This window comes from Anopheles gambiae, chromosome 3 (genome assembly GCF_943734735.2).
Source record: "Anopheles gambiae chromosome 3, idAnoGambNW_F1_1, whole genome shotgun sequence".
NCBI lineage: Eukaryota > Metazoa > Arthropoda > Insecta > Diptera > Culicidae > Anopheles > Anopheles gambiae.
This window is the reverse complement of record NC_064602.1, coordinates 96,500,863-96,515,751: the sequence shown is the minus strand read 5'-3', so window position 1 is coordinate 96,515,751 and position 14,889 is coordinate 96,500,863. Positions and strand designations below refer to the sequence as shown.

The 14,889-nt window shown below is 53.4% G+C and overlaps 4 protein-coding genes across 5 annotated transcripts; 2 read left to right on the top strand and 2 right to left on the bottom strand.

Annotated features, from left to right (window-relative positions):
• Nucleotides 1–30: 30 nt before the first annotated feature.
• On the top strand, nucleotides 31–3,125 carry LOC1280441 (ubiquitin carboxyl-terminal hydrolase 5). The gene is made up of 3 exons (XM_320294.4): nucleotides 31–1,388; nucleotides 1,468–2,666; nucleotides 2,754–3,125. Exons 1-3 carry the CDS (start codon nucleotides 259–261, stop codon nucleotides 2,924–2,926), a joined length of 2,502 nt encoding a protein of 833 aa, XP_320294.4. The 5' UTR covers nucleotides 31–258; the 3' UTR covers nucleotides 2,927–3,125.
• A 65-nt stretch (nucleotides 3,126–3,190) lies between these two features.
• LOC1280442 (phosphoserine phosphatase) lies at nucleotides 3,191–10,111 on the bottom strand. 2 transcript variants are annotated; one of them, XM_061659897.1, is made up of 4 exons: nucleotides 9,628–10,111; nucleotides 4,183–4,569; nucleotides 3,650–4,113; nucleotides 3,191–3,571 (listed from the first exon to the last, which is right to left on the bottom strand). In XM_061659897.1, the coding sequence occupies exons 1-4, from the start codon at nucleotides 9,696–9,698 to the stop codon at nucleotides 3,489–3,491; spliced, it is 1,005 nt and encodes a 334-aa protein (XP_061515881.1). In that variant the 5' UTR covers nucleotides 9,699–10,111; the 3' UTR covers nucleotides 3,191–3,488. The 2 variants fall into 2 exon arrangements, with proteins under 2 accessions (XP_061515881.1, XP_061515882.1); XM_061659898.1 differs by lacking the exon at nucleotides 9,628–10,111 and adding an exon at nucleotides 8,397–9,330.
• On the top strand, nucleotides 4,756–7,576 carry LOC1280443 (beclin 1-associated autophagy-related key regulator). Its single transcript, XM_061659896.1, has 2 exons — nucleotides 4,756–6,695; nucleotides 6,755–7,576. Exons 1-2 carry the CDS (start codon nucleotides 4,835–4,837, stop codon nucleotides 6,985–6,987), a joined length of 2,094 nt encoding a protein of 697 aa, XP_061515880.1. The 5' UTR covers nucleotides 4,756–4,834; the 3' UTR covers nucleotides 6,988–7,576.
• Nucleotides 10,112–11,524: 1,413 nt separating the features above from the next.
• LOC1280444 (mutS protein homolog 4) lies at nucleotides 11,525–14,858 on the bottom strand. The gene is made up of 3 exons (XM_061659892.1): nucleotides 13,844–14,858; nucleotides 12,541–13,317; nucleotides 11,525–12,478 (listed from the first exon to the last, which is right to left on the bottom strand). Exons 1-3 carry the CDS (start codon nucleotides 14,819–14,821, stop codon nucleotides 11,525–11,527), a joined length of 2,709 nt encoding a protein of 902 aa, XP_061515876.1. The 5' UTR covers nucleotides 14,822–14,858.
• Between the last annotated feature and the right edge of the window lie 31 nt (nucleotides 14,859–14,889).

Below are 14,889 nucleotides of genomic sequence, written 5' to 3'. Positions count from 1 at the left end.
ATGGCGCCCAGCAGCACTCGCTGTCAATGAGCCAACCCGATCGATTCGCACATGACGCTGTCAACTGAATGCGAATGAATCTTCTATTATTTTCGTGATTTTGCAGAAAACCAACAACAGAAAACGAGCCATCCCACTGCGGACGAAAATTTGCCGTGTTTTTTCAGCAGCAACAACCACAACCAGTAAGCCAGTGTTTGCACGCCCGCACGCCGTAAGCTAATCACGCCCAGGAAACCGAGCCACCCGATTGCGGCCATGGACACGCTACGGAAGTATCTGGCCCAGGTTAAAGTGCCGTGCGCCAGCGATAACGTCTACAAGGAGGAGTGTGTTTACTCGTTTGACAATCCGGAAACGGACACCGGCTTGTACGTGAGTCTGGCCAGCTTTCTCGGGTTCGGGGAGCAGTACGTGCGCCCGTACGCCGAGCGGTCCGGCAACCGGGTGTTTCTGCATCTGAAGCGCGACAAAATCGAAATCCCCGACCCGTCGGCGGCGGACGGGGCCGGCGGTGCGGATGGGCCGGAGAAAAAGATCACCCGGCTGGCGATCGGGGTGGAGGGCGGGTACACCGGGGCGGAGAGCAAAAAGTACGAGTACCAGGAGCACTACCAGGTGGTGGTGTTCGATGAGCCGGTCGTAAGGTTGGACTACCCGAACGTGGACCTGCCGCTGCAGGTGCAGAACGCGATCGAGGCGGTCCAGAAGGCGGAGGCGGCTTCGGTGAAGCGCGAGCGGGAACAGATGGCCGGCACGTGGGACGGAGAGATCCGGCAAGTGTCGACGCACGCCGCCGAGCTGCTGCAGCTCGACAATGGCAAGAAGATCCCGCCGACCGGCTGGAAGTGCGAAAAGTGCGACCTGACCAGCAACCTCTGGCTGAACCTGACGGACGGTTCGATCATGTGCGGGCGCAAGTTTTTCGACGGCTCGGGCGGTAACGACCATGCGGTGAACCATTACAAGGAGACGAACTACCCGCTGGCGGTGAAGCTGGGCACGATTACGGCCGACGGGAAGGGGGACGTGTACAGCTACAGCGAGGACGACATGGTGGAGGACCCGTACCTGGTGAAGCACCTGGCGCACTGGGGCATCAATGTGGGCCAGCTGGAGAAGACGGAAAAGTCCATGATTGAGCTGGAGCTGGACCTGAACCAGCGGATCGGCGAGTGGGGCATTCTGTGCGAGAGCGGCAGCCAGCTGAAGCCGATCGCAGGGCCGGGGTACACCGGGATGAAGAATCTGGGCAACACGTGCTATCTGAACAGTGTGATGCAGGTGCTGTTTACCATCCCGGACTTTGTGCGCCGGTTCGTCGACGGTTCGAAGGCAATCTTCGACAGCTTCCCGTCCGATCCGGCCAATGATTTTAATGTGCAGATGTAAGACAAAGGGATGGCAGGCGTTTTAAATAACGTTACAGTAATTTAATTGTGTTTTCTTCCCTGTTTCTCTTCACAGGGCAAAGCTGGGAACGGGATTGTGCAGCGGCCGGTACAGCGTCCTGTCGGAAAGCAGCCTGGACACGGCCGACTCAACCACCGGCGGCATCGCACCGACCATGTTCAAGGCGCTCATTGGCCAGGGCCATCCCGACTTCTCCACCAAGCAGCAGCAGGACGCGCAGGAGTTCTTCCTGCACATTATCAGCACGCTCGAGAAGCACAGCCGCCACCAGGCGAATCCGTCCGAGGCGCTGCGCTTCTGCATCGAGGATCGCGTCGAGTGCTGCTCCAGCGGCAAGGTCATGTACAACCGGCGCGACGAGTGGTGCCTCCCGCTCCAGATTCCCCTCCAGAAGGCAACCAACCTGGACGAGGTGAAGCAGTACGAGGCGGAACGTGCCGCAGCCGAGCGCGAGGGCCGCCGGCTCGATCCGGACGCACTGGTGCGGCCGAAAATCACGCTCGCCGCCTGCCTGGACACGTTCGCGCAGCCCGAGCTGGTGGAGCAGTTCTACAGCACGGCGATCGGGGCGAAGACGACGGCCAAAAAGACGACCAAGCTCGCCTCCATGCCCGACTATCTGCTGCTGCATTTGAAAAAGTTCACCCTGAAGGAAGACTGGACCTCGCTCAAGCTGGACGTGGCGATCGACATCCCGGAGGTGCTCGATCTGGAAACGCTGCGCGGCACCGGCAAGCAACCGTACGAGGAAGAGCTGCCGGACATTGCCGGACGTGAGCCAACGCCACCGCCGATGGATCCGGAAGTGATGGAGCAGCTGCTTGGGATGGGCTTCCCGCCCGAGGCTTGCAAGCGGGCCATCTTCTTCACGAAGAACACCGGCATCGAGCCGGCCACCCAGTGGATGATGGAGCACATTGCCGATGCGGACTTTGCCAGCCCGTTCGTTCCGCCCGGTACCGGTGGCAAGAGCAGCTCGGCGGCCGGGGCCGCCTTCGTACCCAATCCGGTCGGGCTGGAGATGCTGATGGGCATGGGTTTCTCCGACCGTCAGGCTACGAAAGCGCTCAAGGAGACGGGCAACAACACGGAACGGGCGGTCGATTGGATCTTTTCCCACACCGACGAGCTGGACAGTATGGCGATCGATGATGCGACTTCGGACAGTGTTGCAACGGCTGCGGCTGCCGCCGGATCGGACGGTGGAGCTGCGGGCAGCAAGCAGGGTTCGTCGTACCGTGACGGAACTGGCAGTAAGAACCGACAGCGCAGGCACACAGCAGATTCCCGCATTTGAGATTAACTCTATTTCTTTCTGTCTTTCTTTCTTTCTGCTGCAGAATATAAGCTCGTCGCATTTATCTCCCACATGGGCACCTCGGCCCAGGTCGGCCATTACGTTTGCCACATCCTCAAGGACGGCCAGTGGGTCATTTTTAACGACAACAAGGTGGCGATCTCACAGAATCCACCCAAAGAGCTCGGCTACCTGTACCTCTACCAGCGGGTGTAAAACCCTGCCCATGCCGCTGCAAAGGAACAGGTTGTACCCCGACCGTTCCGTCGTTCCGTTTTCTCTCTTCTTTCATCTTGCGCTGCGCGTCAACGAAGCCCCGATCCAGTGGGGGACTGCAGCGATGGACTGTGAACTAATTTACGCTCTATAATTGATAATAAAACGGCATCGAATTACCCTAGCGATAATAATGAAACCAATCTGCCCTTTTCTTTCGTGGTAGAAATCATCCGACATTGAGAGAGAGAGAGTGAGAATAACTTTGCTTTTACATGAATTCATTGTATATTTGATGAACATATTCGAACAAGAAAATACTACTACTATAATTAAAGCGCGCTATAATAATTCAACTTAAAAAGGTGCACATAATTTATAATAATTTGTAAGTGTAATAATTAACTATTTACAATAAGAGTGGGTGTAGCAAAAAAAAAAGAAGAGGAAAACAATGTGATTAACAGCTAGTGAAATAATAATGAAATAATGCGATGGGGTTTCATCAGCAAAGGAAGTAGGGTGGGTATGGTGGTGCGGTGCTCTTCCCCTCAAAATGCAATCACCAGAGTAGGTCGGCAAAGTTGGTCACGTAGTAGGTCGCTCGTTTTTGGACCTCTTCCCGAACGGCATTTCCACCATAACCTGTGTGGCGAAGAAACAAAAGGCAATTCAATAACCTTTACCTTCCAGGCTAAAGCTTCCCACTTGCTAGACACTTACCAATGAACATGTTCGCCGGTGGACACGCCTCCAGGTCCGTCATGCCGTCCCCGATCATTGCGACCACCTTGTCCGCTCCCGTGCCGACACCACCGGCCATCACGCTGCGGATCTGCTTGATCGCTTCGCCCTTGCCACCCGATCGCGACGTCGGCTGCGTCGTGTCGAACCCGGCGTAGCTACCATTGTAGTTGAAGAACAGCCGGTTCGCGTACAGATTGCACAGCGGAATCTCCAGCGCGTCGGCCACCGGCTCGATCAGACAGTCGAACCCGCCACTGATGAGGAAAATTTCCGCATTGTTCTTGCGCAGCTGCTCGATCAGTTCCTTCACGCCCGCGGAAATGATCGACGGGTGCGTCTTGAGAAACTCGCGGATCTGCCGCTGCGACGGTTTGATAATGTCCAGGCGACGCTTCAGCGCCTCCTGGAAGGTCATGCTACCACCCATCGCTTCCTTCGTGCTATAATCAGGGATAAAAGGGTCAAACTAAAACAACTGTTCCGCTGCTCGGATGTTCAGTGTCACTTACAGTGCAGCCACCTCGCTACCCTTGCCGCAGAATTGAGCCAGCTCATCGATGCCCTCCTCGGTGATGATGGTCGAATCGACGTCGAAGCACACGATCTGTGCCTTCTTGAGCGACTCCTTGGCTTCGGTCGTACGCTTCGACAACTCAACCGGCCGATCGTTCGTCATGCCGTTGCCGTTGGTCGGTGCTTGATGGTGCAGTCCGTGGCGGGCGCCCAGTCCGTTCAGCTTGGACGGCACAATTGGCTTGAAGATGGGGGAGGCCGGCGGTAAGCTGTTACGCCGCCCAACGACGACCGGCTCGAGCGGTTCACCGGCACCGGCAAGGCTGCTCACACCACGGCTACTGTCCGTGGCCGAGATGGCGACCAAACTTCCGAAAAGTGCACTGAAATTACAATGAAGAAAGAAATTACATTACAACAATATTCCAATTATAAAAAGTACTAAAATGTTTTCAAAAGATACAAGAAACCCCATTATCCCTATTTGAACTCTTCCGCAACGGTCATTTTGAAATACATCCCCACCACAACGCGCTCGTACTCGGCGACCGTGCTCCACTGTGACAGCTGTCAGCCAACCATCAGCTGAGCGCAGCGAAGTAAACAAAGAAAAGCGTTCGTTTTTTTTCTTCTCCTGGTGCTGGGCTGATGAAACACTGCTGCTCACGGACAGACATTAAATACCCCTCTTCTTGTTTAGTTGCATCCCAGCCACTTGCTGTCCAGTGTTCGTGTGTGTGTGCGTCGTGCGTGAATAGTGGTGATTGCGCAAAAAACACACAGTTCGCAAACAGGAACTCGCACTGTTTGTGTGCCAAGCATAGTTTGCCTGTGAAGTGTAGCAAGATTACAGTGCGATTACTCACACAGCACAAATGGTGCCACCGATTGGATCAGACACAGGCCACGGGAGGAGATTATAATCCAAGCGCAAGAAAGAAAGTGCAAACTCAAGGCTTTGCGGCAGAGAGCGGACTGCTTTCATCGTTCGCAGTCGCAGTTTGCGTTAGTGCTCCCGAGACACGAGACACGCGGAACGACGCAATTAGACGCGACGATCGACGACGACGACAACAACGACAGTGCCATCATCGCCCGATGGCAGTTTGCACCAGCAGCATGACGTCCGACTCTGGCGGTGCTCCGGAAAACTTCCACATTACCTATTCGCACGACGGAGACGACGTGGATGAGGAAGCGACGGACGTCGTGCGGGACGGCGATCTCCTCTCCACGTCCAGCTTCCAGATCGGGGGCATCGTCGTGGGGGGAGAAGGTACGCTCCGTTGCCCTCTGTGCGGTGCCCACCGTCGCCACTTTCACTGCAAATCGTGCATCCGCCATGGGGACTTTCTGCACACCGCCGTGTACTGTCAGCTGCCGGAGCGGTTCGGCGAGAAGCAGCAGCGGCTGCGGAATCTCCGCACGGCCAACGCGACCCTCGAAAGCAAGGGCTCGCTGATGCTGGAAAAGCTGCACCAGGCGGGCCGGTTGGCGGGCGAGATTAAGCAGCGCTCGGACAAGGCGAACATCATACGCAAAACGATCGAGCTGAAGCGCATCGCCATCGAGGAGCTGCGGCTGAAGCAGCGCCATCTCGGTGACGCCATTCGCAAGCTGCGCATCACGCTGCCACGGTACGACGATAAGGTGAAGACGCTCAGCGAGTTTGTGGCGGGCAAGCTGGAGGAGAGCGAGCATCGGAAGGCGCGGCTGGCGGCGGTGCAGGAGCGCTTGCGGCAGCGGAAGCGCGACCAGGTGCAGCAGCTCGTGCGGATCATCTTCCCGATCACGCAAACGATCGCCAGTCGGAGCAGCTTGGCGGGCAGCAGCAGTACGGCGAGCAGCGGAAGCTCTGCCTGCGGTGGTGGTGGCGGACCAAACAACACCCGCAGTACGATCAACGAAATCTCGGAAGCGACCCGTACGGCGTACGTCCGGGGGCAGTGGATTTTGCAGGACAGCTTCGGCGAGGTGCAGCATGTGATCGTTGCCCCTGCCCTGCCCGGCACCGGCAACTACTCCGCGTACAACGAGTGGGCAACGGGCGGTGGCGATGGTGGTGGTGGTACGGTGGCTAGCGCTTCTTCGACGGCCACTTCCACCATGGAAGCGTCCGCATCGCCAGCAAAAGTCGGCAGCCACAATCCGGCACACACCATCGCGGCGGCCCTAACGTACACCAGCCAGCTGGTGGCGCTGCTTGGCTACTATCTGGACGTTCGGTTACCGTATCGCGTGTCGTACGCGGACTTTTGCACGACCACACTGTCCGAGGCACAGTTTGCGCGGAAAGTGGCCCGCCTGAATGCGGACATTGTGTTCCTGTGCCACACACAAGGCTGTCGCTTGAACGACATGAACCCGACCCACACGCTGGAGAATCTGCTCTGTCTGCTAAAGTCGCCCGAGCTGGGCCACTGCGGACCGACCGATCGGAACAGCTGCCTGTCGGACTCGATGGAGCAGCTGCTGATGCAAAACATCGGCGAGGATTCCGACTCGGAAGGTAAGTTTACTTGTGAGCAAAGTAAAAGCCCCCAAAAACTAACTTCAATTCGTTTTCAGATGAAACAACGCTGCACCAGGAATGGGAAGCCGTACCGAGCAACCTTTCGCCGGTGACGACCGAACCGCCGTACCCACCGATGATGGCACTGGACCAGAGGCGCACCACGATCGGCCATACCGGGCTGCACTACCACCATCTCCAGCAGCCGACGGGTGCGGCCGCGACCAGCCTCATGACCAGTGCCTTCGCTTCGGTCAGCTCGTTCTGGAAGGGTTGGACGGGGAAGTAAAACGAATCTTGATCGCCAGACGCCAGACCTTCATCGCCAACTCATTCCTGTACACGGGCAGCTGCTGTATACACACACCTTCATACAAAACAAAACCACACAATATGACAATTGTTCTGCTTCTGATATGTGATAAAGCACAAAACCAAACTGGAGAAACGGAGAACGTTGTCCGATCATAACCCGATTGTAGCCATTTTTTATAGTAGAAAATAGCAACACAAACAAACACTGCGTGAAGCTTCCAGAGAACATAGGAATCAAGTCGAGACAGCAAACTGTCTCGAGAAAATAAGGTACAAAATTCAAAAAGCTTAAGAAATATGCTCCGCTTGATGAGTTTGTAGGCAAATAACGCATGTAACGGTAAGCAGGTCCGTTACATTTCCCTTCGCGTTGTTTTTTTTCGGTTGTGGTTGGCGCGTGGAGAACGATTTATCTAAACAGGGGTAAAAACACAAAACTCAATTTATAGATGTTATTTTGTATGCAAAAATAATAGTGGAACTAATCATGCATGAGCAGTTCAGCTCAGAAAACTAAGGAAATAAAGTAATATACACATTTTAGCTGTGATTAACTACAAAAATCGAATTCAAATCATACAACAACGACTGATCACGCGTAGCAACAGCGCGGGATCACACCCTTTGGAAGGGCGGATCCGCGACTCGTCACTGTCGTCTGTGGCTGACCGTTGAGTTCCCCAAAGTGATAAGGCCTTCGACAGCGGAACAAGACGGAAGCCAGCCAAGCCCCGTTCGCTCGAGTGAGATGGCGGGGGAGAAACAACAACCATTCCTGATGTAATCGATTGCAAACACGCAGCACGTGGTCTGGCGATGCGAACCCTAGTGGCCAAATCACTATCACTGAGTCAACAGAACAGTCAAAGGCGTTCTTGTCGGGGTCGGGCTATTGAAGAACTTGTTGCGCTGGTCTGCTCAAGCTCAGCGCTCGAACCACACATGGTGCAGGTTCCCTTATTGCCAACACAGCAACAAAAGGCCTATATCACAAGGACTGCACTATCAACAAATGGGGCCTTTGTTTGTCTCAAAATCTGCCCTTATCGCCGGACAGACTTAGATGCTGGTTTTTGCTGTCCGTTGTTCTCTCTTACACACACCCATCAGCGCAATCGAATCAGCTGATAGAAAGACGGCCACTATCATAACATCCTTCAAACTGCAAACTCTAGACACAGGCTTCGGCACAAACAACCTCTTACTCCCAAGCTCAAGTACCACCGCTCCGCTAATCCACACACACACATTCCTTTGACCTAAATGCAGTTCAGCCACACAGTGCTGCAGCCAACTATCATCGCCCAAGTCGCTCCAACTTCATGCATCTCCAGTGTCCACACTTGATCACTCAGCGCGCTTGATTATGCTAATTTTGCTCACCGATTCATTTTGCTGCTGAAGGTTACACGGACTACTAGTTCCTTGTAGAGCAGGTTTTAGCGACTTTGCTCGAGGCTCGGAGATCTTAGACCTTCCGCCAACGTACGCTTAATATTCTACACCCTTTCACACTTGCAAACAGTTCCTCGTACTTCGTATCACTTGAGCTGTTCTTGAACCTGACACTGTTAGAAGAACGTTTCACAGTTTTGCGGGGGTAATTCTTGTAAGAATTTTCAATAGTAGAGTTCCCGAAAAAAACTTCAATATTCTTTCCTTGGTATGCGAATATGTGTGCACGCGCGCGCGTTTGTAGTTCGATCTCTCGCAAACAACTGACACCGACCGTGGTGCACAGATTCACTTTAAACCAGTCCCGATCTGTCCCTGTTCCAGCCCTACCTTCCTCCCCATCACCGCCCCCTTTGTCTACATCAAGCGCGCTACACAACAACGATCCTTTCCACACCCCGATACTCCCGAGTGGGCCACAAGCGTTCTGTGACGTGTTTTCCCTCTCTCGCTCTCTCCCTCGTACTTATGATGATAAGAATTCCGCAGGCCCGTGAGTTGAGTGCGGTACAGCCCGTCCGGAGCGTCGTTGGGTCGTTCGATCCGAATCCGTCCAATAAACAACGCCTCGTACAACAACAGACACACTTCGCGGACGGCGCAGGCAACGCGCTGGAAGTTGCCATGAGGTTCGTCGCACGGGGATCGTCTCGCATCGTAAATCAATTTTCCACAATTTCGAGCGCGGGACGAGCCTACAACAACAGCTGCTCAACAAAAAAAGAAATCATCCTGCCACCTCTGATCGTCCACGAAGGGCCTCTGTTGCTAGGTGGCAATGCTAGGTAGCGCTTGCGCGCGGATCAAGTAGCCCAGGAGAGGTCGACATACGATCCACTTGACGTTAGAAGCGAAAACAACAACTGCATCGCGATGCACTTCACGAGGGAGTTCTCGATCTCGCTCTCTCTCCCTCTCTCCCATGCAGAGGTAGGGTGGGAGATTCCAACCCGCGGCTCTTCTCCTCCTGATAACGACGCGCTGATGATGATCTTCCAGCAAGTGTGTTATTTTCCCAGCTTGACGCCTTGCCCACTGATTGAGGAGGAGAGCCGCTTCTCAGCTGCATGATTTAATCGATGGCTTCGATTGCTCTATTGGGGGAATGTGTTTTTTATGTCGACCGCATGCGCGGATTGCAATTTACAACCGAGCTTACCTCACACCGGTGGCTAAGCGCTGATGATGATGATGACGGTAAAGACACCCCCTACTCAAGCCGGGCAGCATCAAGTGTCTTTGTTTACGCGGAGTGATGAGGCTGAATCTCACTGGGCACGTTTCAGTCGATGGGCAACAGAAATCACTCCACTTGCAGGGGAAGACGCGGGACACGAAACAATCTTCCCAATCGGCTGCTGGCGACTGGGCTGATAAAGCCGGCACTGTGCGAAAGATCAGCTGTTTTCCGTCAAAACAATGCACCGCCACACGCTCGGTATCTGTCACACATTCACTCGCTCGGTCGCTTCCCCTGTTTATCTCGTTTGTTTTCGCGCCAAACCCTCGAGCGAGCGCGCGCGCACCTTTTCACGCACAGGCCTTTTTTGCGCACCGCGTGTACACGCTAGGATCGACAACGTCGTTTATCACTCTCGAACGCGCAACTGCGGTGACGCGCGTCGTCGGTTCTCAACAACGGAGAGCTAAAGTGTGATAAATGCGTTCTCACCACAAACCCTTGCACGAGCCCTCGGAGACTCGAGTGGGGCAAAGTGCGCGCACGTTTGTGTATGATTGTGTGTGTAATTGCATTCCAGGGTTACACGGAGAAACGAGAACCCTTGAAGGGTAGTGCGCCGTCGAGGCCACGCGGCAACCTGCTCGACCACATGGTGAACCGGGTTGGCGGTTATTGGCAAAGGTAAACGTCTTCTTCATTAAGTTTCAAGTGCACTTCAATATACGGCAGCCTAATGTCGCAGAGGTTCCATCTCGTTAACGACGGAATTTACGCCGATTCGCCGGGTTCGAGGTCGGTTATCAGCACGTGAATTCGTCTGCCGCAAAACATGGTCCAACTTTCGGCGTAATTCCAGTATGGACCGGTTATTATGTTTTCGTTTGTCCATTTCGGCGACCGAAAAACCCTCCACTTTCCATTTCGCGTGAATTTTTGGTAACAGCGCAACGAGATAACCCCGTGCGAAAAGGGCACTCGGTTCCCGGTTGCTAACGGTGGTTGCGGTGGATGCGATTCCAGCTAGAACCAGAATTTCGTACGCTTCATTTAAGAGTGGTTTTCTTTTTTTGGTGCTACAGATTTGGACAATCGCAAACACAACATACGATCCCGACTCCCTATCCGCCGAGCGAATGATCGCGTGCGACCAAAGGTTATTTGTACTGTCTGGCTCGTGTAACGACGCACCGAAATTATGAAATTCGCGTTCGTTCTTGATCCCGTTCGGCTTCATTGCTCAATTGATGTTAATCATAGCCAACAATTGATGGTTGCTGAGCGGTTAGTTGGAATGGATCTTGTTGCCAGATGATACAGATGCTTCAATTCTGATGGATTAGGAGCATCCAAATCGAAGCCAACCTGGAGATCTCTTTGGAATGTTCGATTTGAGTAACTTCAGTCTTGCAAACACATTTCGTTAATGCCTCTTAACCTCTTTTTTCAGCCCAATGATCGTCCAATGTCTGAAACGACCAACAAAACAACTCAATCAATACCGAATCAGCGTCATTCGAACAGGCCGCGCCACGAACTACGCCCAACAGTCTAGACACTCCTCCGGAAAGACGTATGTGTGTGTTCGTTCTTGGAAGAAAAAAACAACATGTATCTACAGCCAGGCCAAGGCTACCCGTCACGAGAGAGCGAAAAACAGCTCCTCGTGGTTAGAAGCATGCAGCGCAGGAGGCTTGTGAGCGCTTGCGTCGAGCAGAGGAACCAAGCAGGCAGCAGACGTATGCTGGGTAAGCATCGAATTACGCTACTTGTTTATTCTCGTCTTCCCCGCGGTGTCGTGACCCCGCTGGCAACGCAAAACAACAACACATGTTAGCATCAGCACCGAAGCACGCGATCAACAACAGCGCGATCGTCAAGCGTCGAGCTGCAGCAACTGCTCCAGGGGCGTTACCCGCAGAAATTCGCGCACCTCTTCCGGTACGGAAGCGACGAACTGCTCCAGCTGCTCAGTCAGATGCTCCTGGACGTTCTCCGCGTTACGCACGCTGTGCGCTACCTTGCCGTAAAGGTGGTAGAACAGTTTAAAGAACTCATTGAAGCTGCCCTGCGTCGACAGCGTGTGCAGCGTGGTGTTGGTGGTCGATTGATTGTTGGTACGATTGTGGGACCGATTGGCCGAGCCGCTGGATGCCGTCGCTAGATGATGCTTCAAATCTCCACGACAGAGCTGTTCCGCCCGGTCTAGCACATCCTGCGGCATGTTGACGGTACGGGCGAGCGATAGTCCGTAGTGCTGCACCACCGTGCGTCCCTCGGTGACGACGTACTTGTACCGCAAACGCTCCACCCCATCCACCTGGACCGTTTCCGTTTGCAGGCAGAGCTTGGAGACGTTGTGATGCACCTCGAGCGGGCTCAGCATGTCCATGCAGTGGGTCGTGATGAAGATGAAGGGTTTGCGGATTGATGCCAGCGTTGGAACGACCGACTCGCTTCCCTCACCAACGTATCCAACGTGATCGATGATGCGTTCCAGCAGTGCCCACTTGTCACTGCTCGTATCGGGACGGTGAGTGTCACCGTACAGTTCGTCGATCACGACCAAACTGTTTGGGGTTAAGCAGTGACGCACAAACTGCAGCTTGTTGTACATCCGGCTGGACTCTGCATCATCCTGCTGCAGGTTGTCCGCGTCACCGTAGATGGTCAGCAGTCGGTCGACGATCCGAACCTGTGCTTGCGATGCCGGTATATAGCAGCCAAGCTGGGCCATGATCTGCAAGGTGCAGATCGTTTTCATGTACACCGTTTTGCCGCTCATATTGGGCCCGGTGACGATAAACACATTGTACTCGGGAGTGGAGATCTTAAAAAAGGGAAATTATGATTAATTGGAGGCGCAAACCACAATCCCAACCCACTTCTCACCACATTATTACGAACGACCTTCCGTTCTCCGCAGATGCTTTCCAGCAGTGGATGTCTTCCGGAGACTATCTTCGTTTCCTCTCCGAAGGTAGGCTCGCAGAACTCTTTCCCCTGGCTGACGATGGCAAGCGCCTGCACCACGTCCAGATCTGTCAAGCATCCGACCAGATTGTACACCGCATCTATACTATCCCGTATGCTCTCGATCAGCCCCCGAATGATACCGTAACTGATCTCATCAATCTCCTTTGCAACTGAGTTGAGCTTCTCATTGAACGCCATCAACCTTCCATTGGAGAGTGTGTACCGCCGACCTGCACGACTTAGTATCTGAAAGCTACTACTCAACTGTTCAGCCACATTGTCTACTTCCTCGTTCGCCAACACGTACAGCAGATGGAAGCCGTTCGGTTTGGAGTGGTGAAGTTTGAGCTGCATTCGTGTAGCGAGACTCAACTCCGCCACATACTGACGAATCTCGTCGATAACACCGGAATACAGTGTTCGAAGTAGATCCAGTATCGAGTTGATGCTGGTGCGCACAAGAAACAGCCTATTGTAGGACGTGTTTCTCTCCATTGGACTGTCGTCCAACACTGTGCAGATGTTTTGGAGTAACTCAGCGTACACCTGCTCCTCAAGCGTTTGCTTCAAATCGTTCAGATATTCGGCACGCACGTCCCGCAGCAGGTCCCGCAGCTTCGGGACAACTTTCAGCACGTTGCGAAGGCTTGACGCTTGATTGAGCATATGTACCGTGTTTTGGTGCGTTGTTTTCTGAAAAGGAATGGCATACAAATTCAACGTTCTTACAGGGTTTTCGAGGATTATATAGACATGTTCAGCGAGTTGTAGATTCGTTCAGGCATATAATAGACTCTTTCAGCGAGATATAGAATTGTTCGGAAGTAGGCGTAGACATGTTCGGTTATACTGTAGAGCTGTCACTTTCGTACCCCTTGGACTGCAGCTTGGATCATTCTCATCAGGAGGTAAACAAACAGTTTTCGAAAAAATAAGCTTTTTTCAACTAATTTATGTATTAAACAGCTTGGAAAATGATTATTAGCTACTTTTAGGACTTTTAAGAATGAAAAATTGAACCCTGCGGCACAGTGTGTAAACAAAACAAATGACAGCTCTACAGAATCGCTGAACATGTCTACGCCTACTTCCGAACAATTATATATCTCGCTGAAAGAGTCTATTATATGCCTGAACGAATCTACAACTCGCTGAACATGTCTATATAATCCTCGAAAACCCTATATGTACTTAGTAGCTAATCAAGCATATACCGTACCATTCGATCGATGTCTACCGACAGGTTAAGCAATCCACCGACATCTTTCACCTCGGACAAGGTTTTGCGTACACTCTGCAGCAGCGTCGGATTGCCCAGAAACTCCCGAATGCACCGGAGACGCATCTCCAACCGCTCCCGGTTCGTCCAAGGCTCTATGATATTGGCTCGCAGATGACGCTTGCCGATGGACGTGATGCAGTGGTTCAGAAATCCAAACAGCGACTTCCGCTCGTCCCCTTTCTGGAGCGGCCCGAGCAGCTCCAGCTGCCCAATGCACTCCACGTCCATCGTCATCGTGGACAACTTGTCGAGGTAGCTGAGCTTGAGCGACTTGGTAGCAATCTGCAGCAATGCCGTTTCCATCAAGTGTCGCAGCAAAGCACCGCAGGATGCCATGCCGTAGTACTTGCTGTGGATGAGCCCTCGCAGTTTGGCATAATCACGGCTGCACAGCTGGGAGAGGTAGCTTTCGGCGAGGCTGTCGTTGAAGTACGATCTCCCGAGTCCTCGGACCTGAGTGCGGGGAAGGTACTGGTAGATCAGCTTCGGCAGGTAGGACGTTCCGTTGGTGAGTGCGTGCTCGGAGAAGAAAACCACCGTTGGGTCCAGTGCGTGCAGTGTTGTTAGTGTGACCGAGTACCAAAAGTTGTCTCCGTATTGGGTGAGCTTCAGGTGTGGTGAGGTAACGTCCATTGCGGCTAGACCGACCTCGAGAGCGGCATGTCCTCGGCCCTCGGCAAGCACCACAATCACAAACGGTCCATCTCGGGTGCTGTTTGCCGTTTGATTCGATTGTCTTGGTGCGTGCGAACTGCTCGATGACGTTTCATTGCGTGCCCCGGCAAACGAGCGGCTTCGGCTGTAGGGCATTGAACGATCGTTTCTAAGCGGCTCATCACGACCACGGGATCGCACCGGCAATCCAGCAGCGGCGAGTGGTGGAACACTTTTACTACGATACGGTATGAAATTCATCGCAGAAGCAAGGTTGACAGTACACGATACGGTCTCTGCAACTGTCAACGCGAAACTGAGCGTGCATA